General features: G+C 39.6%; 1 protein-coding gene across 1 annotated transcript in view; it reads left to right on the forward strand.

Annotated features, from left to right (window-relative positions):
• The window catches only part of ART3 (ADP-ribosyltransferase 3), a 122,812-nt gene that overhangs the window by 82,079 nt on the left and 14,856 nt on the right, over positions 1 to 25,877 (forward strand). The window contains exons 2-3 of the mRNA XM_032400563.1: positions 10,861 to 10,938; positions 17,250 to 17,961. Of these exons, the coding sequence (XP_032256454.1) occupies positions 10,861 to 10,938; positions 17,250 to 17,961 (790 nt within the window). The remainder of the gene's footprint in view (positions 1 to 10,860; positions 10,939 to 17,249; positions 17,962 to 25,877) is intronic.

Genomic DNA, 25,877 nt, shown 5'->3' on the forward strand with positions numbered 1-25,877 from the left:
TGAAACACACCCCTAGTCTTTTTGTGAAAGACACCTACTTGCTAGTCCTGGAGCTTCAGCCTAAAGGGCAAACTTTAGGTTTGGCATACCTTTAGAGGCTATACAGGTGCTCTCAGTGAATGTAGGCTAGGGAATGCCATGTTTGCACTCTAGCTCACCCATACCTCCCAGAAAGGAGCTCATACATTTGTCTGGAGCCCCAATTTTGTGACTACTTCCCAGGAGACACCTCCAGATCACCTGGCTCTGGGGGCCAGTCTGGTCAATTACTGGGACCTATTAAAAATAAAATATGATATATGTATAATTACAAAGTTTTGAGAGACAACTAAGAGCAAGAGCGGTGTTGAACAATAAGTTTTATCTTCACAAGGCCAACCCTTCAAGACAGAGAAGCAGTTGTTCCATCTGATTCATAGAAACCAATGTAGGCAATCAAGCAAAATGAAGAAACAGAGGAATATGTTCCAAATGAAAGCAGAAAATGAAATCCCTTGATGAAATGGAGGTAAGTAATTTACCTGATAAAGAGTTCAAAGTAATGGTCATAAAGATGCTTACTGAACTTGGAAGAAGAATGGATGAACACAGGACTTCAGCAAAGAGAATTTTAAAAGATGAAGATAGTTTAAAGGATTTATAGGACAACCTGAAGCAGACTAATGTTCACTTTATAGGGGTCCCAGAAAGAGAAGAGAGAGAGGCAGAAAATTTATTTGAAGAAATAATGACTGAAAACTTCCCTAATCTGGGGAAAGAAATAGAATTCCAGATCCAGGCAGAGGATTCCAAATAAGGATTCCAGAGGATTCCAAATAAGATGAAACCAAAGAGACCTATACCAAGACACATTATAATTAAAATGTTAAAAGTTAAGGGAAAGGAGAGACTCTTTTTTTTTTTTTTTAAATATTTTATTTATTTATTTGAGAGAGAGAATGAGATAGAGCATGAGAGGGGGGAGGGTCAGAGGGAGAAGCAGACTCCCTGCTGAGCAGGGAGCCCGATGCGGGACTCGATCCAGGGACTCCAGGATCATGACCTGAGCCGAAGGCAGTCGCTTAACCAACTGAGCCACCCAGGCGCCCCAAAAGGAGAGACTCTTAAAAACAACAAGAGGAAAACAAGTTGTTACCATGCGAGGGAACCCAAATAGGCTATGAGCATATTTTTCAACAGAAACCTTGCAAGCCAGAAGGGAGTGACACAATATATTCAAAGTGCTGGAAGAAAAAAATTTCCAACCAAGAATACACTACCCAGCAAAATTAACCATCAGAATTGAAGGAGAGGTAAATAGTTTTCCAGAGAAGCAAAAGCTAAAGGAGTTCATCATCACCAAACTGACCTTAAAGAAATACTAAAGGGACTTGTTAAGTTGAGAAGAAATATAAACAGTAACAAGAAAACATATGAAAAACTATATCTCTGGTAAAGGTAAATATTTACTGAAGGGAATAGATTAATCTCTTAAAGCTTAGTATGAGGGTTAAAAGACAAATATAGGGGCGTCTTTAAGCGTCTGCCTTCGGCTCAGGTCATGATCCCAGGATCGAGCCCCACATCAGGCTCCCTGCTCAGTGGGGAGTCTGCTTCTCCCTCTGCCCCTCAACCCACTTGTGCTCTCTCTCTCTCGCCTTCTCTCTGTCTCTCAAATAAAATCTTTTAAAAAATATATATATATACAAAATAATACAAAAAATACAAAATACAAAAAATAAATGTCACCACAATAATTAGTTAAGGGATACACATGATATGAAAAGATGTTTAATGTGACATCAGAAACAAAACATTAGAGGGAGAATAATAATGTAGACTTTAAAATGCATTCAAACTTGAGTTGTCATCAACTTAAAATAGACTTACAAATTTTTATATGTAGGCCTCATGATTACCACAAAGCAAAAACCAGTAGTGGATGAACAAAAGGTAACGAGAAAGGCATCTTAAGCATACCACTAAGGAAAGTCGTCAAACCAAGATGGAAGAGAGCAAGAGAAGAAGAAAGGAACAGAGGAAGTACAAAACATCTAGAAAGCAAGTAACAAAATGGTAATAGTAAGTCTTTAGCCATCAATAATTCTTTGAATGTAAATGGAGTAAATTCTCCAGTCAGAAGATGTAGAGTGGCTAAATGGATAAAACAAAATAAGACCCATCTATATGTTGCCCCCAGGAGACTCACTTCAAACATAAAGACACACACAGACTGAAAATTAAGAGTTGGAAAAAGATATTCCATGCAAATGGAAACCAGAAGAGAGCTGGAGTAGCTATACTTGTATCAGACAAAATGGACTTTAAAACAAAGACTGATAAGAGACAAAGAAGGGCATTACATAATGATAAAGGGGTCAACTTAAAAACAGGATATAACATTAATAAGTATTTATGCACCCAAATAGGAGCACCTAAATACATAAAGCAAATATTAACACACCTAAAGGGAGAATTAGGCAGCAACCCAATGACAGCAGGGGACTTGAACACCACCCTTCTTACATCAATAGATCAGACAGCAAAAACTAAGGAAATATTGACCTTAAATGACACATTTGAGCAGATGGACCTAACAGGTATATATAGAACATACCATCCAAAAGCAACAGAATACACATTCTTCTCAAGTGCACATGAAACATACTCTAGGTTAGATCAAGTCTTCACAAACTTAACATTGAAATCATATCAATCATCTTTTCCAAACTCAATGGTATGAAACTAGAAATCAATTACAAAAAGAAAACTGAAAAATTAATATGTGGATATTAAACAACATGCTACTGAATAGTCAGTGGGTCAGTAAAGAATTCAAAAGTGAAATCCAAAAAAATATCTGAGACAAATGAAAATGAAAATACCAAACCAGTATACCAAAAATTATGGGATACAGCAAAAAGAGTTCTGGGGGAGAAGTTCATAGCAATAAATGCATACCTCAGAAACAAGAAAAATCTCAACCTAACTTACACCTCAGGAAACTAGAAAAAGAAGAACAAATGAAGCCCAAAGTTAGTAGAAGGAAGGAAATAAAAGTCTGAGGAGAAATAAATGAAATAGAGACAAAAAGACAATAGAAAAGATCAACGAAACCAAGAGCTGGTTCTTAGAAAATATAAACAAAATTGCCAAACCTTTAGCTAAACTCACCAAGAAAAAAAAAGAGGATTTAAGTAAAATCAAGAATGACAGAAGAATCATTACAACTGATACTACAGAAATATACAGGATCACTAGAGACTTTGAACAATTACACGCTAACACATTGGACCACTTAGAAAAAAATGGATAAATTCTTAGAAACATAAAACCTTTCTAAACTGAATCAGGAAGAGAAAAAATATCTGAACAGATCGATTACTAGTAAGGAGATTGAAGCAATAATTTAAAACCTCCCAACAGGGGTGCCTGGGTGGCTCAGTCATTAAGCGTCTGCCTTCAGCTCAGGTCATGATCCCAGGGTCCTGGGATTGAGCCCCACATTGGGCTCCCTGCTTAGTGGGAAGCCTGCTTCTCCCTCTCCCCCTCCTTGTGTTCCCCCTCTTGCTGTGTCTCTCTCTCTGTCCAATAAATAAAAAATAAAATCTCTAAAACCTCCCAACAAACAAAATTCCAGGACCAAATAACTTCACTGATGATTTCTACCAAAGAAGAATTAACACCAATCATTCTCAAACTCTTCAAAAAATAAAAGAGAAGGGAACATTCTAAACTCCTTGTATGAGACCAGCATCACCATGATAATCAAAACCAGACAAGAAAAGACAATTACTGAGAAGAAAAGAAAATTACAGACCAGTAGCCCTAATGAACATAGATGCAAAATTGCTCAAGAAAATATTAGCAAGCCAAATTCAACAATACATTAAAAGGATTGTACCCTGTGATCAAGTGGAATTTATTCCAAGGATGCAAGGATGATTGAACATTTACAAATCAGTCAGTGTGATACACCACATTAACAAAATGAAGCGAGAAAATCATATCATTTAAATAGAAGCAGAAAAAGCATGTGACAAAATTCAATATCCATTTATAATAAAAACTTGGAATAAAGTGGGTATAGAGGGAATGTCCCTCAACATAATGAAGGCCATTTATGACAAGCCCACAACTAATATTAAAACCCAGTGGGGTTAAGTGAAAGCTTTTTCTCTAAGATTAGGAACAAGACAAAGATGCCCGCTCTTTCTTTTTTTTTTTTAAGATTTATTCATTTATTTGAGAGAGTATGTGTGAGTGGGGGAGGGGCAGAAAGAGAGGGAAAAAGCAGACTCCCCACTGAGTGCAGAGCCCAATGAAAGGCTTGATTCCAGGACCCTGAGATCATGACCTAAGCTGAAACCAAGAGTCAGACTCTTAACCAACTGAGCCACCCAGGAGCCCCAACGATGCCCGCTATTGCCACTTTTATTCAACATAGTGTTGAAGTCCTAGTCACAGCAATTGGGCAAGAAAAAGATAAAAGTCATCCAAATTGGAGATAAAGAAGGAAAATTATCACTCTGCAGATGACATGGCATTTTATATATAGAAAACCTTAAAGATTCCACCAAAAAACCATTAGAACTAGTAAATTCAGTAAAATTGCAGGATACAGAGTCAATATACAGAGGGTTGCCTGGGTGCCTCGGTTGGTTAAGTGTCCAGCTCTTGATTTTGGCTCAGGTCATGATCTCAGGGTCCTGGGATTGAGCCCCAAGTTGGCCTCTGTGCTCAGAGGGGAGTCTGCTCAAGGATTTCTCTCCCTCTCCCTGTGCCCCTCCCTGTTTTGGGCTGTCTCTCTCTCTCTTAAAAAAAAAAAAGTCAAAGTCAATATACAGAGAAATATGTTGCTTTTTTAAAAAATTTTTTATTCTTATGTTAATCACCATACATTACATATGTTGCATTTCTATACACCAATAACAAACTATCAGAAAAATTAAGGGGGCACCTGGGTGGCTCAGTTGGTTAAGCATCCAACTCTTGATTTTGGCTCTGGTCATGATCTCAGCGTTGTGAGATCAAGCCCCACATTGGGCTCTGAACTCAGTGGGGAGTCTGCTTGTGATTCTCTCTCTCTCCTCTCCCTCCGCCCCTCCCCCCCACTTGCATGCATGCTTTCTCTCTCTGAAATAAATAAATCTTAAAAAAAGAGAGAAGGGGCGCCTGGGTGGCTCAGTCGTTAAGTGTCTGCCTTCGGCTCAGGTCATGATCCCAGGGTTCTGGGATCAAGCCCCGCATTGGGCTCCCTGCTCCGCGGGAAACCTGCTTCTCCCTCTGCCACTCCCCCTGCTTGTGTTCCCTCTCTTGCTGTCTCTCTCTCTGTGTCAAATAAATAAAATCTTTAAAAAAGAGAGAGCGAGAAGAAAATAACCCCATTTTCAGTTGCATTAAAATGAGCAAAGTAGGGGCGCCTGGGTGGCTCAGTCGTTAAGCGTCTGCCTTCGGCTCAGGTCATGATCCCAGGGTCCTGGGATCAAGCCCCGCATCGGGCTCCCTGCTCCGCGGGAAGCCTGCTTCTCCCTCTCCCACTCACCCTGCTTGTGTTCCCTCTCTCGCTGTGTCTCTCTCTGTCAAATAAATAAAATCTTAAAAAAAAAAAAAAATGAGCAAAGTACTCGAATTATAACCAAGGAGGAGAAAGACTTATGTACTGAGAAGTATGACATTGATTGAAAGAAATATAAGGAGACACAAATAAATGGAATGATATTCCATGCTCATGGATTGGAAGAATTCAAATTGTTAAAATATTCATACTGCCCATAGCAATCTATAGATTTAATGCAACCTTTGTCAAAATTCCAGTGGCGTTTTTTCACAGAAATAGAACAAGCAATTTTAAAATTTGTGTAGAACCACAAAAGACCCTGCATAACCTAAGCAATCTTGAGAATGAAGAACAAAGCATCAGGCTCCCTGATTTCAGACTATATTATAAAACTATAGTAATCAAACTACTACAGTATTGACATAAAACAGACACACAGGGGCACCTAGGTGGCTCAGTCAGTTGAGCATCCAACTCTTGATCTCAGCTCAGGTCTTGATCTCGGGGTCATGAGTTCAAGTCCCACATTGGGCTCCACGCTGGGCATGGAGCCTACTTAAAAACAACTGGGGCACCCGACTGGCTCCATCATTTAAGTGACCACCTTTGGCTCAGGTCATGATCCTGGGGTCCTGGAATTGAGCCCCGCTTTTGGCACCCTGCTCAGCAGGGAGTCTGCTTCTCCCTCTTCCTCAGCCTTCCCCCCTGCTCTTTTTCTCACTTGCTGTCTCTCTCTCTCTCTCTCAAAAGAATAGATAAATCTTTATGAAAAAAATTAAAAACAACAAAAAACCAGATACACAGATCAGTGGAACACAATAGAGATCAGAAATAAACCCATAAATATATGGTAAATTAATTTAGAAAAAGGCATCAAGGGGGCACCTGGGTGGCTCAGTCGTTGAGCGTCTGCCTTCAGCTCCAGTCATGATCCCGGGGTCCTGGGATCGAACTCTGCACTTCTCCCTCTCCCTCTGCCTGATGCTCCCCCTACTTGTGCTCACTCTCTCTCTGTCAAATAAATAAAATCTTTAAAAAAAAAAAGGCACCAAGAATATACAATGGGGAAAGGACAATCTCTTTAATAAATGGTGTTGGGAAAACTGGACCACTTTCGTAGGCCATATACAAAAATTCACTCAAAATGGATTAAGGACTAGAATGTAAGACATGAAACCATAAAAACTCTGGAAGAAAATATAGAGAGTAATAAGTTCCTTGACATCGATCTTGGCCGTAATTTTTGGATTTGACACCAAAAGCAAAGGCAACAAAAGCAAAAATAAACAATTGGGACTACATCAAACTAAAAAGTTTTTGCACAGCAAAGGAAACCAGTAACAAAATGAAAAGGTAACCTACTGAATGGAAGAAAATATTTGCAAATCATATATCTGACAAGGGGTTAGTATCTAAAATATATGAAGAACTCAGACAATAGCAAAAAAAATTAATCCAATTTAAAAAATGAACAGATGCTCTGAATAGGCATTTTTCCAAAGAAGACATACAGAAGGCCAGTGGGTACATTAAAAGATCTCCAAAGTCACTAATCAGGGAAATGCAAGTGAAAACCACAGTGGGCTATCACATCTGTTAGAAGAACGGCTATTATCAAAAAGAACAAAGGGGTAGGACTGTGAGGGGAAAAATACCAAGTGTTGGCAAGGATGTGGAAAAGGGGATCTTTGTGCACTGTTTGTGGTAGTATATATTGGAGCAGCCACTATGGAAAAAATAGATCTGCCATATGATCCAGCAATTTCACTTTTGGGTATTTATTTATATGAAGAAAACAAAACACTAACTTGAAAAGGTATGTATCACCCCCATGTCATTACAGTATTATTTACAGTAGCCAGGATATGGAAACAACCTTAAGTGTCCATCAGTGGATGAATGGATAAAGAAAATGTGTGTGTGTATGCACACACATATATACACATATATAAATAAAATGGAATATTATCAGCCATAAAAAAGAATAAAACATACCACATCCATTTGTGAGAACATGGATGGACCTTGAGAGCAGCATGCTAAAATGAAATAAGTCAAAGACAAAAACATCATATGATCTCATTTATATGTGGAATCTAAAAAACAAAAACTAAAAAAACCAAGACAGAGAACAGATTGGTGGTTACCATAGTTGGAGGTTGGGAGGGGTGGATGAAATGGGTGAAGGGAGTAGAAAGGTACAAATTTTCAGTTATAAAATAAATGTCATGGCGATATAAGGTACAACATGGTGATTGTAAGTAATAATACCATATTGCATATTTGAAAGTTGTTAAGAGAGTATGTCTTAAAAATTATTGCACAGACAAAAATTTGTAAATATGGTGACATGTTAACTAGACTTATGGTGATCATTTTGCAATATATACAATATCAAACATGTTATGCACCTGAATCTAATAGGTTTTGTATGTTAATTATACCCCTACTAAAAGAAAGTTTAAAACAGGAATGGAGCAAAAGCATATTGAGCATAAACAAGGCCAGACTTGCCTTGAACTTCAGGCAGTGTTTGTTACGTGCTTTTGGTGGACTTCATCTTTTGTGTGATATATAGACAAGTCTGGTAGGCTTTAGTACCAAAGACAGGAAAATCCCACTCCCATAGGCTCACATGCCTAAGACTTAAAAGAAGGTCAGTGTGAACATAAAGCCTGAAAACATGTGCAAACCCTCTTTTTTCTTTCTGATCAAACCTTTTTTTTTTTTTAATGATGCTATTGCTGGGAGTCTATTTAGTGTATTAAATTGTATCTTAAACAGCTTAATTAGTACAGTGGGAAGAAGTTAGAGGTTTTGAAGGCTGAAGATTAGAGGTGGGTTTTATAAAAATGGGTGCACTTTAAAATGTTTAGTTGAGTAATATATGTACATATGCACACATTCAGAGGAAAATACACATATATATAGCTTGGTGAATTTTCACAACTGAATATATCCGTATAATCAACACCCAGAACCAAACCAGAACCTAAGCAGCATCCCAGATACTCTCATTGTTCCTCTTCCAGTGATTTCCTACTCAGAGTAACCAGTATTCTGACTCTAATGCTATAGATGTGCTTTGTTTGATTTTGTTCCCTATCTAAATTAAATCATACAGTATATACATGTTCGTGTCTCTTCTTTTGCTTGAAAATGTTTTAAGATTTATTCACATTTTCTTCTATATGGTTAGAGTTTATTCATTTTCAGTACTATACAAAATTCTATTGTATGAATATAACAATGTACCCATTCTACTGTTGTTAGGCATTTGGATGGTTTCTAGTTTGGGGCTATTCTATATTGTGCATTATCTAATATATTATATTAATGTATTTTGATATATATGCATAAATTTCCTAGGACATTTCACAGTTTTTTATCCATAGTCAGCGAACTACTAAGTGTTCTTCAGCGTTGCAGTCTATTTGCTCTGTGTACCTTACTCAAATGGAACTGTAGTCGTAGGTATTACCAAATCCTTCCCTTAGTGTTCTCACTAGACTTTTTCTAAAACTCACTTGGATTTTCAACATATATTTTGGTTAAGTATGAATATTAATGTGTTTTATCAGATTGTGGGTGCTTTTTAGTCTTTGTTTTACTTGCTTGTGTATCCCGGCAGCTGGCACAGTTACCTGAAAAATAGTAAGCTGCTTGAGTGAATGGTGATGGCCATCATCATTGCCAGAGATTAACACAGCAAGTTCCCTAGGTTATGTGAACCATCTAGTTCAGGTAAAATCCTTGCTTTAGTTTGACATCTCAGAGTCAAAGGGTTAGGAATGGGAGGTGATCACTCTCTGAGAAGCCTACAGCAGAGCTCGGAACTGAACATGCTGTGTGGTTAGGGGGAATTGCTGTGGCTTTACAAGCCTCTTGGAGATTGCATGTGTTAACAGCAGTGATTCCAAAGGATAGTGTGGGGGCCAGATATAAATAGCAGAACACAAATGGGGTGAGGTGCCACTGCCAAGCTACTGCTGGGGGTGTTTATAAAAAGAAAAGCATTCCCTCTCAGCTCTCACTGTCAACAACCTCCCATCCTGAAGACACGCTTACCACAACTGAGAGAGTGGGGAAACAGTTTGAGACCTAGCATCAGTTAAACCTCCTCCACAGGCAGAAAAGCCAGGTAAACATTTTGACTTATTTACACTCAGCTACAGAAGTAAAGAATTTTCAGAAAATCCTGATTCAGAGCTTGCTTGGCACATACTGCCTCGTGACAGTTATCTGTCGAGTACTATATTTCAAATCTTTTTTAGAAAGTGAAGTTTAACACAAAAGTGGCATTTTGGTTGTGTATTTTAGAGTCTCTAGTGAAAGAAACTGCTCCTGAGTAAAGATGGGAATGTGGGGCCAAAGAGAGAACTCTCCTTTCCCCTATGCTGTTTATTCCCATTTGCAGATGCCAGAATATGTTGATTGGTAGGATAAAGTAGAGATCTCTGTTCAGTTCCAGTAAAGTCAGCTTTGTTACAGGTATGTGGAAAGAACCAACCTTTAATTGAATCAGTTAATGGCTGTGGGGACAGCTTCAGCTCTTGAGGACCTCTCACCCTCCTGTTTACCCCTTTCAGTCTCCTAAATATTGGGACAAATATTGGGCATTTGGCCAAAGAGTTGTATAATCTTATTAGAATTCCTGCCTACCTAATTTTTTTCTTATTTTCATTCCTGCCATCAGAAATTTATGCAAGACACTTGTTTTATCCTTGGGCTTCTCTTGAATCTAAATATTTGGGGGAAGGAGACCCCCTTGGGTAACCCTTCAGTTAGTAACACTACTGGTCTCATCATTCCCTCCATCCTACACAGATGGGTGTGACTTAGTTTGCAAAGAGGTTAAAAGAATGGATGATATGCATGGACCATAACTACTGGGGAAGTTTTGGAAACTGGGAGCTAGGAGACCACCAGTCTGAAGTGATTGTTTTTTATAGTTTGTGTTATTTCCTGTGTAGGCTAAGGAGAAATTCAGAGATAGGAAGAAAATATGACTACCAATGACTGTCTATGATGGGAGAGACAGCATGGCTGGAGGAGAATGGAAATGGACAGATTTAATCTTGAACAAATTTCTGAAGTTCTCTGAGCTTTTGTTTCCCTATCTGTAGAATGAGGATGTTAGCCACCAGACAGAATCTAATGGCCCTTCCAGCCATTGGAAATTTACTGATGATCACTTCCTGACCATCATGATATCTACTCTCACCCTGAATGAAATACATACACTGTGTCATCCTGCTCTACTTCCCTAAAGTTATTCTTTTTTAAGTCTGCTAAATTGGAATTTCTTCATTTTAATTTAGAAGAGAAAAATGAAGACCGGACATTTTGATATGGTCACCATGCTGCTGGCAGCTATGATTCTAATGGACATTTTCCAGGTAATGTTGGGAATGGGAAGTATGTGGTCATTGGAATGGGAACTCTTGATATAATGTTGCCTGAGGCATCTGTGTGGGTTGATGTTGGAAATGAGAGTGGATAGAATAAATAGAATAGGTAAATTAGATTTTTACAAGTAGATTTTATCTTTTCATTTTACACATTAGATACAGGCCAACTGTAGAAAGTTGAAAAAATTAAAATTAAGCAAACAGAGGAAAGTAAAGATCATTCACAATCCCTCCACTCAGAGGGAAAAGACTCTTAATCTGTTGGTGTATAGTCTTCTTGGCTTTTTTCTGTGTGTGTGTTTATAATTTAGAAAAATGGGTTCACACTGTACAAAGTATTATTTTACTTTGCTTTTTAAGTTACTACTGTATGTAAATGTCTATGTCATTAAGTATTCTTAAAATATGTATTTTGTCCAAGTAAGATGACACTGCAGTGTTTGGTTGTGTGTGTTTTGTTGAACTATATAATGACCATTTTCTCACATCTGGTGTTCTTTTTTTCTGATAAAACTTGTATGATTTTATTTTTTGCAATTGAATCTTTAAACATTCTGTAACATATTTTTATGTAAAATATGAGCGAGGCATCTCATTTGATTTCTTTCTTGACGGTGTTAACTGTCACATCACTACTGAATATTTTTCCACTGTTTTGAAGTGCCTTCTTTAAAATATGTTAAGTTCTGGGGCACCTGGGTAGCTCAGCCGTTAGGCGTCTGCCTTCGGCTCAGGTCATGATCCCAGGGTCCTGGGATCGAACCCGCATCAGGTTCCTTGCTCCGTGGGAAGCTTACTTCTCCCTCTCCCACTCCCCCTGCATGTGTTCCCTCTCTCGCTGTGTCTCTGTCTGTCAAATAAATAAATAAAATCTTAAAAAAATAAAATAAAATATGTTGTTCTTAAAATTTTATTTTTGCATTTAATATACTGATCCCTTGTCAATGGAATCATTGTGTGTATTCTGTCGCCTGTACTGCCGTATGATTTTTTAAATTGAGGTATAATTCACATATCATAAAAAAATCACCATTTTAAAGTACATAATTCAGTGGTTTTCATAAATTCACTGTGTTGTACAACCATCACCACTATCTCATTACAGAACATTCCCATCACCCCCAAAAGAAGTCCTGTAGCTATCAGCAATCAGTCCCAATTCCCTCTTCCCTGCATCCCTTAACAACCATTACTACTTTCTGTTTCTGTGGATTTGCATATTCTGGTTGTTTCACCGGAATGTAATCATACAGTATCTGGCCCTTTATGTGGCTTCTTTCACTTAGTGTATTGTTTTCAAGGTTCATCTATGTTGTAGCATATACTAGTACTTCATTACTTTTTAGAGCTGAATAATATTCCATTGTATGGTTATGCCACATTTTGTTTATCCATTTATTAATTTTTTTAAGATTTTATTTATTAGAGCATGAGCGGGAGTGGGGGGGAGGAGTGGGGGGGGAAGCAGACTCCCCGCGAGCAGGGAGCCTGAGATCAGGACCTGAGCCGAAGACAGATGCTTAACCGACTGAGCCAGCCAGGCACCCCTACCCATTTATTAATTGATGGACATTTGGGTTCTGTTCTCACTTTTTAAAGGCTCTTAGGAATGAATAATTCTGCTTTGAACTTTCATGTATAGATTTTTATGTGAACATGTTTTCAGTTCTTTTGGGTATGTAACTATGAGTAGAATTGCTGGGTCATATGGTAACTTTATGTTTTCCACAGTGGCTGTACCATTTTATATTCCCACCAGCAATGTATGAGGGTTCAATTTCTCTACATCTTTGCCAACACTTATTTTCCTTATGATTATAGCCATTCTAATGGATGTGAAGTGGTATCTCACTGTGGTTTTGATATGCATTTTTAACATTCTTTTGTAACATAATTTTCATGTGTGTTCTGTGACTGTTCTATAATTTGTTTAACCAGTTTCTTTTCATTAACATTTAGGTCATTTCCACATTTTTGGTAATATTTTTGTAATAAATTTTTGCTAATTAAATTTCATTAGTAAGGGCTTTTGTTTCAGTGATAAAACAGAGGAAGAAAATATTATCAGTGTGTTCACCTAGCCTTTTGGACATGTCCCTTAATATCCATTCAGTTGTCCCTGAATGGTGGTGGCATTTGTGAACTTTTTCACTGCTCAAGGCACTCACTGTACAGAACACACAATCAACTGTGGCTTTGGGCCAGAAAGACTTAATGTCTAAAATTAGACCTGTGGAGACTGGTTAGAGGCATAGGAAAAGAAAGGAACATGCTGGATAGGATATGATATGACTCTGTTATGATGTGACTCAGATACGATGTGAGGAATGTGGGAGGTGGTTTCAGGGTGTGATGTCTTAAGTCTTGAAAATGAGTCAGGTATTAGTGCCCAGGATACACCGTGGTACGTTCTGTGCTGCAAAGGAAAATGCATTTCTTGGCTAAGAGATGGCAGTGATTTAATCTCCTGAAGCTCAGATTCCCACTTCAGGAAACTGACCTACAGACCCAGGAGCTCAGTGGTCTCAATGACTTCCCCAGCAGAATGTTCTGTGGCTGATAATAAAGACCGTTTCTGATGCTGGCCTAGTTTCTTCATTTATAAAATGATGTTACGGATTGTCTGCTCAACCTTTCATAATAGTTGTTAGGAGGAGAAAATTAAAGTCTTCTGAAAGTGCTACATAAATGTCTGTGGTCTTTATCATTGGAAACAGGGCATTTTGTTTAAGAGGACAGATGCTGGGGCCAGATTGCCTGGCTTCAAATCTCAATTTCAGACAAGTTACTCTGTCTTAGTTTGCTCATCCTTAAAAAAGGGGCTAATAGTATCTACCACACAGGGTTGCCATGAAGATTAAATGATTTCATTAATATGTAGGAACACTTAGTGCTTGGCATACAGAAGACATGCTGGAGAAGTTTGTTAGGTCTTAGTGATAGAGTGACCACAGAGGGTGACTGAGAAGAAGATACCTAGGAAAACTCTAAAATGAATAGATGGGTCTTTGTAAGGACCAGGTTGTTGATGGGTGCTGTAGGCACTAAGATGGTAAGTTTGCTCTTAGACTATTAACAGTTGAAGGGTCTTTGTGCAATTCAAGTGGAGTTACTAAGTAGGCAGTTGATAATACGGGTCTGGCACTTACAGGGACAGGTCAGAGATATTTGATGATAATTGACACTATGAGCATGTATATAATTGCCTAAGTTGAGAGTTAAAAAATAAATAGCTTTGAGAAACTCCCAACATTTAATGGCCAATAGAATATGTTGGATCTTCAAAAGAATCTAAGAGGTGTTCCCTTAGTGAGAGCTGTTTGGGTGGAGGAATGGGAGTGGGATGCTGAGTAAAGAGGATTGAGATATGAGTGGAAATGAAATGGCGATATCAAGGGTAGACGTTTCTTTCAAGAAGTTTGTCTGTGAGGGGGAGAAGAGAGAGAGTAGGAAGCAGATAGCCTGGGATATTTATTTTGCTTTTTTAGGTTGATTCTCTCTCTCTCTCTTTCCCCCTTCTCCCTCCCCTCACTCCTGCCACACCCACTTTCACTCACACACTCACTCACATGCTTTTTAAGAATCATTCATGAGGTAAAAAAAAAAAAAAATCATTCACTCGGAGGCTGCAACTTTAACAGCTCCTAAGGGTCCTTATAAAGTTTTCAGCTGAGGTCTCCTGCTTAGGTTGTGGCTTATGCAACCGATGTACTATTACAAGTATAGAATAGTGGAAAGAGAAAATGATGAGGGAATTATCCTTTTATTTGTAGAAACCCTTAAGTGGTGTCCCTGGGCAGATTTGCTTGTCCTTTGTTTTGATCCATAGACCAGAGTACAGGATTTCTTTTTCTTTAGTGCCCGCAGTTCTTGGTCACACCGCTTCAAAGAATGAAGAGGCAGACCGGATGAAGAGTGGTGGGCAGCAAAGCAAAGTTTATTGAGCGATAGCAAAGTGATAGTACAAAGTTCCTGAAGAGGGAGGGGACCCGAGAGGGTGGTCCCCAGAGTTTCTAAGTCTAGGGGTTTTTATGGGCTTGTTGGCAGGCTGTTTTAATCTGATTAACCCTCCCTGCACGGGTCACCCAATCACATTTTTGTCATCTATCTATCACGTGGGAAAGGGTGGAGGGCTCCTTCCGGGGGTGGTGTAAAATCCTTTTAAGGTGGGGGGGGGGGGGTTCCTTGCCTGCCTTTTCTTCCAGCTGTCCTTCATTAATTTAGTTCACCTGAATATTTTGCTAGTTGTTCTGCTAGAAGCTTGGAATTCAAAAGGTAAATGTGACACATTTCCTGCCCTTGAGAAGCTTACAGTATAATACATGTATTCCTATAATTAAATAATGAAAATAACCACAGTGTGTTGAAGGCTTAATAGGTGGGTGGGCAGTGTGGGTAAGGGCTTTGCATATATTCATTTTATCATTAGTTCTTTACCACAGTCCTGCAGTTAAGATATTATTTCCCTTATCCTCATTTTTAGATGAGAAAATTGAAGCTCAGAAATGTGAAATAACTTTCCCATATCTAATTAGTATCTAGTTATGGAATTTGAACCCAGATTTGTCTGGCTCCAAGCTAGTGCTAATCATATGATACAACCCCACTTATTATGTTGTATGTATTATTTAAAGATACATTAGGCCTTTTTCGGTTGTATGTGACAGAAACACAATTCAAACTAGCTCAAGCAAATAGGGAATTTATTGATTCTTATGACTGAAATAGAATACAGTTTTCAGGTACAGCTAGACCCAGGGCCTTAACTAATGTCATCGGGGCCTCTTCTCTCTCCCTTTCAGCTCTGCAGGCCTTTCTTTGTTGGCTTTATTTACAGTCAGGATTCTCCATGGAACTAAAAGGATAAGCACTGGCTGCACCAAGCTAATATGACGCGTGGAGCTTATGGTTGTAGACAGAAAAAGCTTTTTTTCTACCCCCTAGGAGCACTCTGGTTTTTAAACCTGCATCACTGGGGCACCTGGGTGGCTCAGTCAGTTAAGCATCTGATTCTTTTTTATTATTATTAATATATAATACATTATTTGTTTCAGGGGTACAGGTCTGTGATTCATCAGTCTTACACAATACACAGTGCTCCCCACAACACATACCCTCCCCAGTGTCCATCGCCCAGCCACCCCATCCTTCCAATCCCCTTCCCTCTAGCAACCCTCAGTTTGTTTCCTGAGATGATGAGTCTCTTATGGTTTATCTCCCTCTCTGGTTTTGTCTTGTTTCATTTTTTTTCCTATCTTCCCCTATGATCCTCTGCCTTGTTTCTCAAATTCCACATATCAGTGAGATCATATGATAATTGCCTTTCTCTGACTGACTTACTTCGCTTAACATAATACCCTCTAGTTCCATCCACGGCATTGCAAATGGCAAGGTTTCATTTTTTGATGGCTGCATAATATTCCATTGTATATATATACCACATCTTTACCATTCATCTGTTGATGGACATCTGGGCTCTTTCCATAGTTTGGACATTGCTGCTATAAATTTTGGGGTACAGGTGCCCCTTTAGATTACTACATTTGTATCTTTGGGGTAAATACCCAGTAGTAAGCATCTGATTCTTGATTTCGGCTCAGGTCATGGTGTCAGGGTTGTGAGATTGAGCCCCACATGGGGCTCTGCACTGCTGAGTGTGGAGCCTGCTTAAGATTCTCTCTCTCCCTCTGCCTGTGCCCCTCCCCACCCCACCTGCTCACATGCTCTTTCTCATGCGCGCACGCTCTTTCTCTCAAAAAAAAAAGAAAACACCCCTGCATCATTACTTATCATTGGAGAGAAGGTGCAGAATCAGTTCTACCCAAACCACGTGTGCAAGAGAGGGGGAATCCTCAAAGGAAAATGAATAATATTTATCATTATGTATCATGTACCGTATTTCACACATGATATTTCAGAGTCATTCAGCAGTCTTAAGGGGTTGAAAAGATCTAGCTAAGAATATTGTTTAAAGCCAAGACTGCTACCCATTCCTTTAATTTCACACTTACTCTTTCTTCTGCACCATAAGGTTCAGATGAGTGAATTACAGGCATAATCATTCCCATACTTCTCATTGCTAACCTTTACTGTTTCATACAAAGAAATCACAGCTGAGAAAAGTTATCAGTAACAGTGGAATATACTTCCTACATAAAAATCATGTCCAAAGTTGGGTCTAAGCAAGGGAGAGATTCTAGGCAGGGCATGAGAGGGTGGGGACAGTAAGGGAGAGAAAATGATATACACCAAATATCTCATTTCAAGAGTATTAATTTCCTTTTCCTTTTCTTTTGAAGGTGAAGGCTGAAATGTTAGACATGGCAGATAATGCATTTGATGATGAATACCTAAAATGCACTGACAAAATGGAAGTCAAATATGTTCCCCAATTGCTCAAGGAGGAAAAAGCAAGCCATCAGCTCTTGAAGGATGTGTGGGAAAATGCAAAAGCCAGATGGGAAGCCCGGAAGACTCGCATCTTTCTCCCTATGAGTTTTAAAGATAACCATGGAATAGCACTGATGGCATATGTTTCTGAAGCTCAAGAGCAGAGTCCCTTTTACCATATGTTCAATGAAGCTGTGAAGACGGCTGGCCTATCTCGAAAAGATTATATCTATGACTTCCAGTTCAAAGCTTTTCATTTTTATCTGACAAAAGCCCTGCAGTTGCTGAGAAGACCTTGTGAGGACAGTTACAAAACTGTGGTGTATAGTATAAGCCAAGATGTCTCATTTACATTTGGAGGGCTAAACCAAGCCAGATTTGGCCATTTCACCTTGGCGTATTCAGCCAAACCTCAAGCTGCTAATGACCAACACATTCTGTTAACCATCCACACATGCTTTGGAGTTGCTATAGAAAATTTTTTTGATAAAGAAAGTGAAAGAATTATTTTAATACCTCTGAATGAGGTTTTTAATGTGTCACGGGATGGAGCCAGCAATAACCTTATCCTTCAAAGCACAAACAAGACCTGCAGCCATTATGAGTGTGCATTTCTAGGTGGTAAGTGTCTCTGTTCTGTCTGCGCTTGTCTGGGAAGAAAGGAGTTGGATCTTAGGCCCAGGGAAAGGTCAGGAAAGAAACGGACAGGTGTTTGAAAGGAGAAATGACATTGATGGTCTCTAGCTCCTTTCATATCATTAGTTTTTTTCCCCATAATTTAATTTTATCAAAATAATACATTTATAGCATTCTGGAAAGTTAAATAAAATACTATGAGGCAGTGGTTCTCAGCTGGGGCAATTTTGCCCTGCAGGGTCATTTGGTAATAACTGGAATTTTTAACTCTCACAGTCATCCCTAGTTGCTACTAGTAGCATCTAATGGGTAGAGGCCAAAGACACTGCTAAACAAAATGTACAGAACAGCCCCCCACAACAAAGAAGTACCTGGCCCATAACCGTACTTGTAAGGCTTATTACGAAAAATAGCAACTCCCTGCCCCACTGTTCCCTATCCCCAATTTTCACTCCTCAGTGGCATTCATTTTTAATTTTTCAGCTAAAGCTTTTTTTTTTAAGATTTTATTTATTTGAGAGTGAGAGCACAAGCAAGGTGAGAGGTAGAGGAGAGTGAGAAGCAGACTCCCCACCAAGCAGGGAGCCCAACGTGGGGCTCGATCCCGGTACCCTGGGATCATGACCTGAGCCGAAGGCAGACACCTAACCACCTGAGCCACCCAGTTGCCTCTCAGCTAAAGTTTTGTTTTGTTTTGTTTTTTAGATTTTATTTTTATTTGACAGAGAGAGAGACAGCGAGAGAGGGAACACAAGCAGGGGGAGCAGGAGAGGGAGAAACAGGCTTCCCGCAGAGCAGGGAGCATGATGTGGGGCTCGATCCCAGGACCCTGGGATCATGACCTGAGCCGAAGGCAGATGCTTAACGACTGAGCCTCCCAGGCACCCCTCAGCTAAAGTTTTTAATAATATGTTTCAGCATGTTTTTTCTTGATTTTTAAATTTTTAAACCTCATCAGTTACATCATCAGTAACTCAGTCTCAGCTTTTGTCTTTCTGTTCCACCAATCTTACCCTGTTGGGTTTATTGATTCATGTTTGCAATGTGACTCTTGTAGCTGTAGGCATCAATCCATGTTCAAGACAAAAAGAAAGGGAAGTGGGATGGCAGCTAGATCTTCCTATTTAATCAGGAAAGTAAAAGCTTTCCCAGAAACTGCTAGTAGTTTTCTGATTACATATCATGGACCAGAACAGCTACTTGATAATCCATAACTTGAAGAAAAGCTTGGAAATGAGGTAATTAGCTTTTCCAGCCTCTCTAGCGTAGGGAGGCAAGGAGAAGGGAGTTAGAAATAGTTGTCATGTCAGTAAACCAAATATATCTCATAACCACCACCCTACACTCCTCCTCAGTGTTTGTGCATTTCCCCCTTCCCAATCTCCCATTGTAATAAAGACTGGTACCTTTTTATTTATTTTTTTAAGATTTTATTTTTTTATTAGAGCACGAGCAGGGGGAAGAGGCAGAGGCAGAGGGAGAAGCAGACTCCCTACTGAGCAGGGAACCTGATGTGGGGCTCCATCCCAGGACCCTGAGATCATGACCTGAGCCAAAGGCAGGCACTTAACCAACTGAGCCACCCAGGCACCCCAAGACTCATACCTCTTTAAATACCTTTTTTACCCCAGGGTTATTGGTTGTATGATTTTTTTTGTTTCCTTAGTTTTTTATATCCCATCAATAATTCACCTCCAAATCCTTAGAAATATAAATCTCCACTTAGTACATTCAGACATATCAGATACTTTCTTTTTTTTTTTTTTTTTGGAATATACTCCTGGATTCCCCCCATCAAACTACTCTGTGATGTACTCTTTAGGCCTGCTGAATATCCTAAAATCTCTCCTCACAACTGTAGAGACTTCCTTTTGTTTCTCCCCTGTGAGGAATCCCCTATATCTTGGATTTTCTCCTCTTTCTTGAATTACTTCTTTGTTTGGCAAGGGTGTGTGTTCTCTAAAAGTTTTCTGAGAAAAGGGACATTGAGGGAAATTTTTAAGACTTTGCATGCCTGAAAAATCTACCTGTAAGCTTGAATAATAGTTTGCATAGATTCGTATTTCTGTTTTGGAAACCATTTTCCTTGGAATTTTGGAGATATTCCTCCATTGTCTTCTGGTTTCTGGTGCTGCTGTTGAAGAGCAGGAAGCCATTCTAATTACTAAAACTTTGAATTAGACCTTGTTTTTATCTTTGGATGGTTTTAGAATTTTTCCTCATCCCCAGCATTCTGAAATTTTATGATGTTGTGGTTTGGTGTCTGAGTGAAAGATTAATAAAACCCTTTCTCCTTCCTCCTGTGAAAATGGCCTCCTGTTGATCTTCTAACACGGTTTCTCTGTAATCTACTGAAGGTGAAATGACCACTGTGTAACCGTATAACGCTGCCTAATGGTAAACATAGCCCTTGATTGGTAAAATGCATCTGAGCTGGGAGGGTTGTGAATAAACTGTAAATATTTGGGGGAAGCCATAGCTTTGGGCATTCCCGAATGCGGTGTGACATATGCAGGTGTTTTTCTTGCTGAGTCCTGAAACTATACTCATGGACTGGCATAAGAGATACTGTCTTTATGTGGAATGAGGCTACTAAGCTAGGATGGTTCCTGCACCCGCCTGTGTAAACTTGTTTCCTTGTACCTGAGCCATCATTTTGGGAACAAAAGAACAGGCCTGGATTGCTGTGAGGACTTGTGTTGAAGGGATGTATCTGATGCTGCCCTGCTGCTAAATAGTGTGTTATGTTTCTTGCCTTGCATTCTTCTGTAAAACTGAGTAAACTAGTGAGAGGAGAGCCTTTTTGGGTCTTATGAGTGTGCCTTTCTGGCTGAACCCAAAACCAGGGCTGCTGATCAAGCAGGGTGAGTATTGCAGTAGGGCCTCAGAAGTGGGATAGACTTTTAGACCTTGACTCATTGTGGCCAAGGCATTATGAGATTAAAAAGTACAGGTAGGTAAGTAGGAAAGTGCTGATGAGACACCATGCCGGGGTGGGGGCTGATCCACTTATGATTTAATGACAGAAGTGTTGTGGCCATTGAGACGCCTGGGGCACAGAATTTAAGGAAGGTCCTTACTCTTAGGGTCATATACTTGTACCATCTGCAAACTTGCATGATTCTAAGAGTGAGTGCCTTTTTAAATTTTGCATTCATAGGCACCTCATTTGCCTCGCCCCAGTCCCGGTCCTGAGTTGCAAGTGAATGAAACTATCTACCTTGAGAGGGAAGATGAAGACTGAAGCGAGTAAATTTGTATTGAGAGGAAAAGTGCCCATTCCTCTCATCAACCATATAGTGGACCTGACCAAAAACCAAGCCATTTAGAGCTGGCTCATACCAGCTCACGGAAGCTGATTGTGGGCATACATCTCTTCCCAGTTCCTCATACATCACAGTAGCTTGAAATTGGCCATGGTTGAGAGCTTTACCATGGAAATCAGTGAACAGTACAAATCAGGACCCCACCACCCACCCCAGAACCTATTCACCTAACCAATACATCACAGCCAGAAACCCGGTTGAAGCTGGGATGACAAAATAATTCCACTTTGGTGCTCTTGATGCATTTGGCCAAATGCCATTTGTGGAGGAAGAAACCCTGGCTGCAGTAGATAGAGGCCAAATCAGTCACTGGTTGATGGACAAAAGGTGGGCAGTGGAACCCACAGAGTTGTTTGTGAGTGGGATTATTATGAACAAAAGGGGTGGAGCCATTGGGTTGATTGAGAATGAGCCAGGGCTCAGGTTTTCATGAGGAAGTGCAATATGAGCTCATGCGAGGAAGGGAAGAGAGGAATATGCACACCCCTTTGGGTATGCCCACAAGGTCAGGCAGAGGCTGTCACAGCAAGTTAATGTTCAAACCAGCCACAAGGAGAGGACTTTGTGGAGGCTCACATGCACTATTTGTTTGGGAGCTCTGACAAAGGCCACTGCAATTGATCCTGTTGATTTAATGCCAAACTGAATTCTAACCAATGTCCTCTGCTGCCATCTAGAGACAACCATTGGGATCTCAGGGACAAAAACCCAAAAAAAAGTAAAGCTAGGCTGTTTTCAACACTATGAAGGAAAATAGCCGGGGCTTTTCAAAACTCAAGCTGGGAGGATATAATCAGAACCTTGTTCCATTGTGACTGAATAAAACTCTGGATGAAAAAAAAAACAGTTGTTTCTAAATGGGATAAAAAATGATACCAAATTGGGACGCCTGGGTGGCTCAGTCAGTTAAGCGGCTGCCTTCAGCTCAGGTCATGATCCCAGTGCTCTGGGATCGAGTCCCGCATCGGGCTCCTTGCTCAGCAGGGAGCCTGCTTCTCCCTCTGCCTGCAGCTACCCCTGCTTGTACTCTCGCTCACTCTCTCTCGCCCACGCTCTCTCTAACAAATAAATAAAATCTTTAAAAAAAAAAAAGATACCATGGAACACTGTATCTAAAACTAATGATGTAATGTATGGGGATTAACATAACAATAAAAAAATTTAAAAAAAAAGATACCAAATTTAGTGCTAACACAGTCCTGTGTTGTTTTAAACTTGTTTATGATTTCCAAGATAACTAATTTTTATAAGACCCACAATGAGTTTTTATCTAAAAAAAAAATAGGTCATTTGGTTAGGAATTGGAGAAAACACCAGTGTCCCATTAGGTAATACAATTTCCTGGTGGTCAAAAATACTAATCCAAGGATATGTGAGTGAACTGTGAGTAAATGGCAACAAAACCCTTTTTCCTTCCACATTGGGGAAGTTACTGCAGGTTAACCTTCTGCTGTACTGCTTTCCTAGAAAACCTGATTAAAGGTGGAATGTCAGTGGTGTAATCAGGCTACATTCCTTACTTTTAAAAAAGACCCCATTTGGAAAACTGTACCTGGATTGGGAAGACTATAGATGAATTATAATACCTGGTAGAAAACCGTAGCTTTGGGATTCCCTGTACCTTATAGTGCAGATACAAGGTTTTATTGGAAGAATACTTAAAGAAATAGTATAGTAGAGTATACATCATACTCTGAACTCTAGCCCTGGACTCCAGTGGCTGATATTAGTCTATTTTGTTAATCTTACCCAGACCTGTTGAGCCAGCTCTCTGCTAAGCCATCAAAAGGGGAAAAGAAGGTAAACCTACAGAGCTATCGGAGACTTAGTTTGTATAAATCCATGCCTAGCCCTTGAGGGCTCATTAAATATAAGTATCTTCATTGGTTCTAATTGACACTCTTTTTTAGCCTTCCTGGGGAGGAGTGAAGTTTCAGTGCAGTTGTCTGAGATTGGCTGGGACTGGGACATCAATAAGATCTCATGTAGAGAGGACATGACATATTCATCACCAGGAGAAATTCACAGTATGAGTCAACACCTAAAGCAATTTGGAAGGCTGTTCAGACAGTTTATCTGTATTTATAGCAAAAGAGAGAGCTCTTCACCACCAACTTCCTCCAGACTTTCATCCACCAAACTTGTTCATCCCAATAATCAGTCAGCGTTCAACCAGAGAATCAAAATCAGTAGAAAATATATAGGAAATATATATTAAGTCACTAACTGCAAGGATTTAATATATATTAAGTCATATATATTAAGTGGGGGCTAGCAAGGCAAGTCCAAATCTGTAGGTCAGGCTGTCAGGAAGGGCAGGCTGGAACTTTTGGGCATTAGCTGAAGCTGTGTCTACAGGCAGAATTTCTTCTTCTGGGAAGCCTCAGTCTCTTAAGGCCTTTCAGCTGATTGAATCACGCCCACCTGATTATCTTGGCTATCTCCCTTACTTAAAGTTAACTGATTATAGACTCTAATCACATCTACAAAATACTTTCAAGGCGACAACTAGATTAGTGTTTGGATAACAGAGGACTGTATCCTAGACATCTGACATAAATAAAACTGACCCTCACGCCTATATTAGTTATCCATCTCTGCATAACAAATTAGTCCAGAATTTAGTGGCTTAAAACAACACTTATTATTTCAGTTACTTTGGGTCAGGAGTCTGGGTGTAATGTAGCTGGGTCTTTTTGGATCTTGCTGTCTCACGAGGCTACAGTCATCATAAGACTTGACTGGGAATGATTTGCTTCCCAGCTCACTCACAGGATTGTTGATAGGATTCGGTTCCTTGTAGGTCGTTGACTAAGACCTCAGTTCTTCATGAGCTGTTGACCAGAGGCCTCCCTTATTCCTAGCCACATAGGCCTCTCCATAGAGTATCTCACAACATGGCAGCTTGCTTCTTCAGAGTAAGCAAGAGAGAGAGCAAGAAAGAGTGCCAGTAAGTCATAGTCTTTTGAAACCTAATCACGGAAGTAACATCTCATCACGTGTGCTGTATTCTGTTTGCTAGAAGCAAGTCACTAGTTCAGTCCACACTCAAGAGGAGAGGATTATATAAGGGTGTGACTACCAGGAGGCAGGGTTGTTGGGAACCGTATCAGAAGCTGCCTACCATAATCCCAACCCATTACATGCTGTCACTTCCTCTTGGGGATGATCCAGATTGGCTGTCCTTTTTTCCATAATGATCAGTTCCACAGTGACCTCTCTGGCAAAGGAGACTAGCTATAGAACCACTGGAAGCAGAGTCAGCCTACAGTCTCATATACTGGTGTTTTTGATCTAATCAATATGAACTGTTTATTTGCTGAGGTCATATGAAATATAAATATATATTCATTTACTGAAGTAAAAGCAGGTTTTATATAAATGTCCATCCACTGAGGTCAGGACAAGCACACCTACACAAAAAGGAGGAGAGTATACTATTCCTCCAATTCGCCTCATTCTTTAATACCTAATTCTTTGGAGCTTGGGAACTCAGCCAAGACAGGTTAGCATGGTTGTATGCAATTTATAAATAATTGAAGACAGCCAGACCAGTTCACCCTGTAGAGATCTTTATTGGGGAGGCTGATAGAATTTTTTATTGAAAGCCCTAATCCTTTGCTTATAGAGTCAGAAGCTGTAGTAGGGACAATGGCCACACATGCTTGATTTGTTTTGCCAGTCTCCAGATGCCTTTCTTTAGATGCATTCGCCACATAAACATGTATATGTATAGCATAAAGATTGACTTCATGAGTTGTGTTTGCTGTGTTTGTTTCCATAGAGAGGGACTGCATATGGTTTTATCTTTAGTAATCAGTTCTGAGTGTCTCAGGCCTGATCATACAGCTTTAGAGCATTAGCGTTGGCACTGGTAGATTGCAGTCAGTCCCAAGGTGGTGCCTGGGTCCCTGCCAGGATCACCATTTGAAGTTCTTCTCACAAGAACATCCAAGGCAATGAACAAATTATTATTAAAATGGATGAATACAGCATTCCATTGGATTTGTCCAACCTGGGGGCAGGCTGTTTTATTAGGGAACTGTACTGTCTTTTCAGGTGTGAATTCTTGTAGGTAAGGCCCCTATTGAGCCAGTAGTTTGGGTAAAGTAGTAAGTAAGCTTTTGTGGTGTCTAATGCAGAGGTTCTCAAATTTTCTTGGTTCATGGTGTCCCTAGTGTTGTCGTAATTGTTTTCACAGTGTCCACAGGCTAAAAGAAATACCTAAAAGTTCCATTTATTAAGTGAAGTCAAACAACTCAATAAGTATTATGTTCATCTAAGAATTAAAAACATCTTAGTAATAACTATTTTAAAAAATAATACACAAATTTTTTAAAAAATATTATTTCATTCTTAGCCACAATAACTTGCTAATGTATGTGCCTATTGGACACTGCACAGCTTCTCAAAGCTTGGAATCAGATTGGATACCACCTTATTTGCTGATCCACATTGATTTTCACATGTATTTGCTTTTTTATCACAATTGCTGAGAACACAGCCTTGTAAATATTTGATGTCATCAAACAGAAGGTAACATGGCATACCTTTGAAACTGCATTCTACTTCAAG

Source organism: Phoca vitulina, unplaced genomic scaffold, assembly GCF_004348235.1.
Source record: "Phoca vitulina isolate PV1807 unplaced genomic scaffold, GSC_HSeal_1.0 scaffold3, whole genome shotgun sequence".
NCBI lineage: Eukaryota > Metazoa > Chordata > Mammalia > Carnivora > Phocidae > Phoca > Phoca vitulina.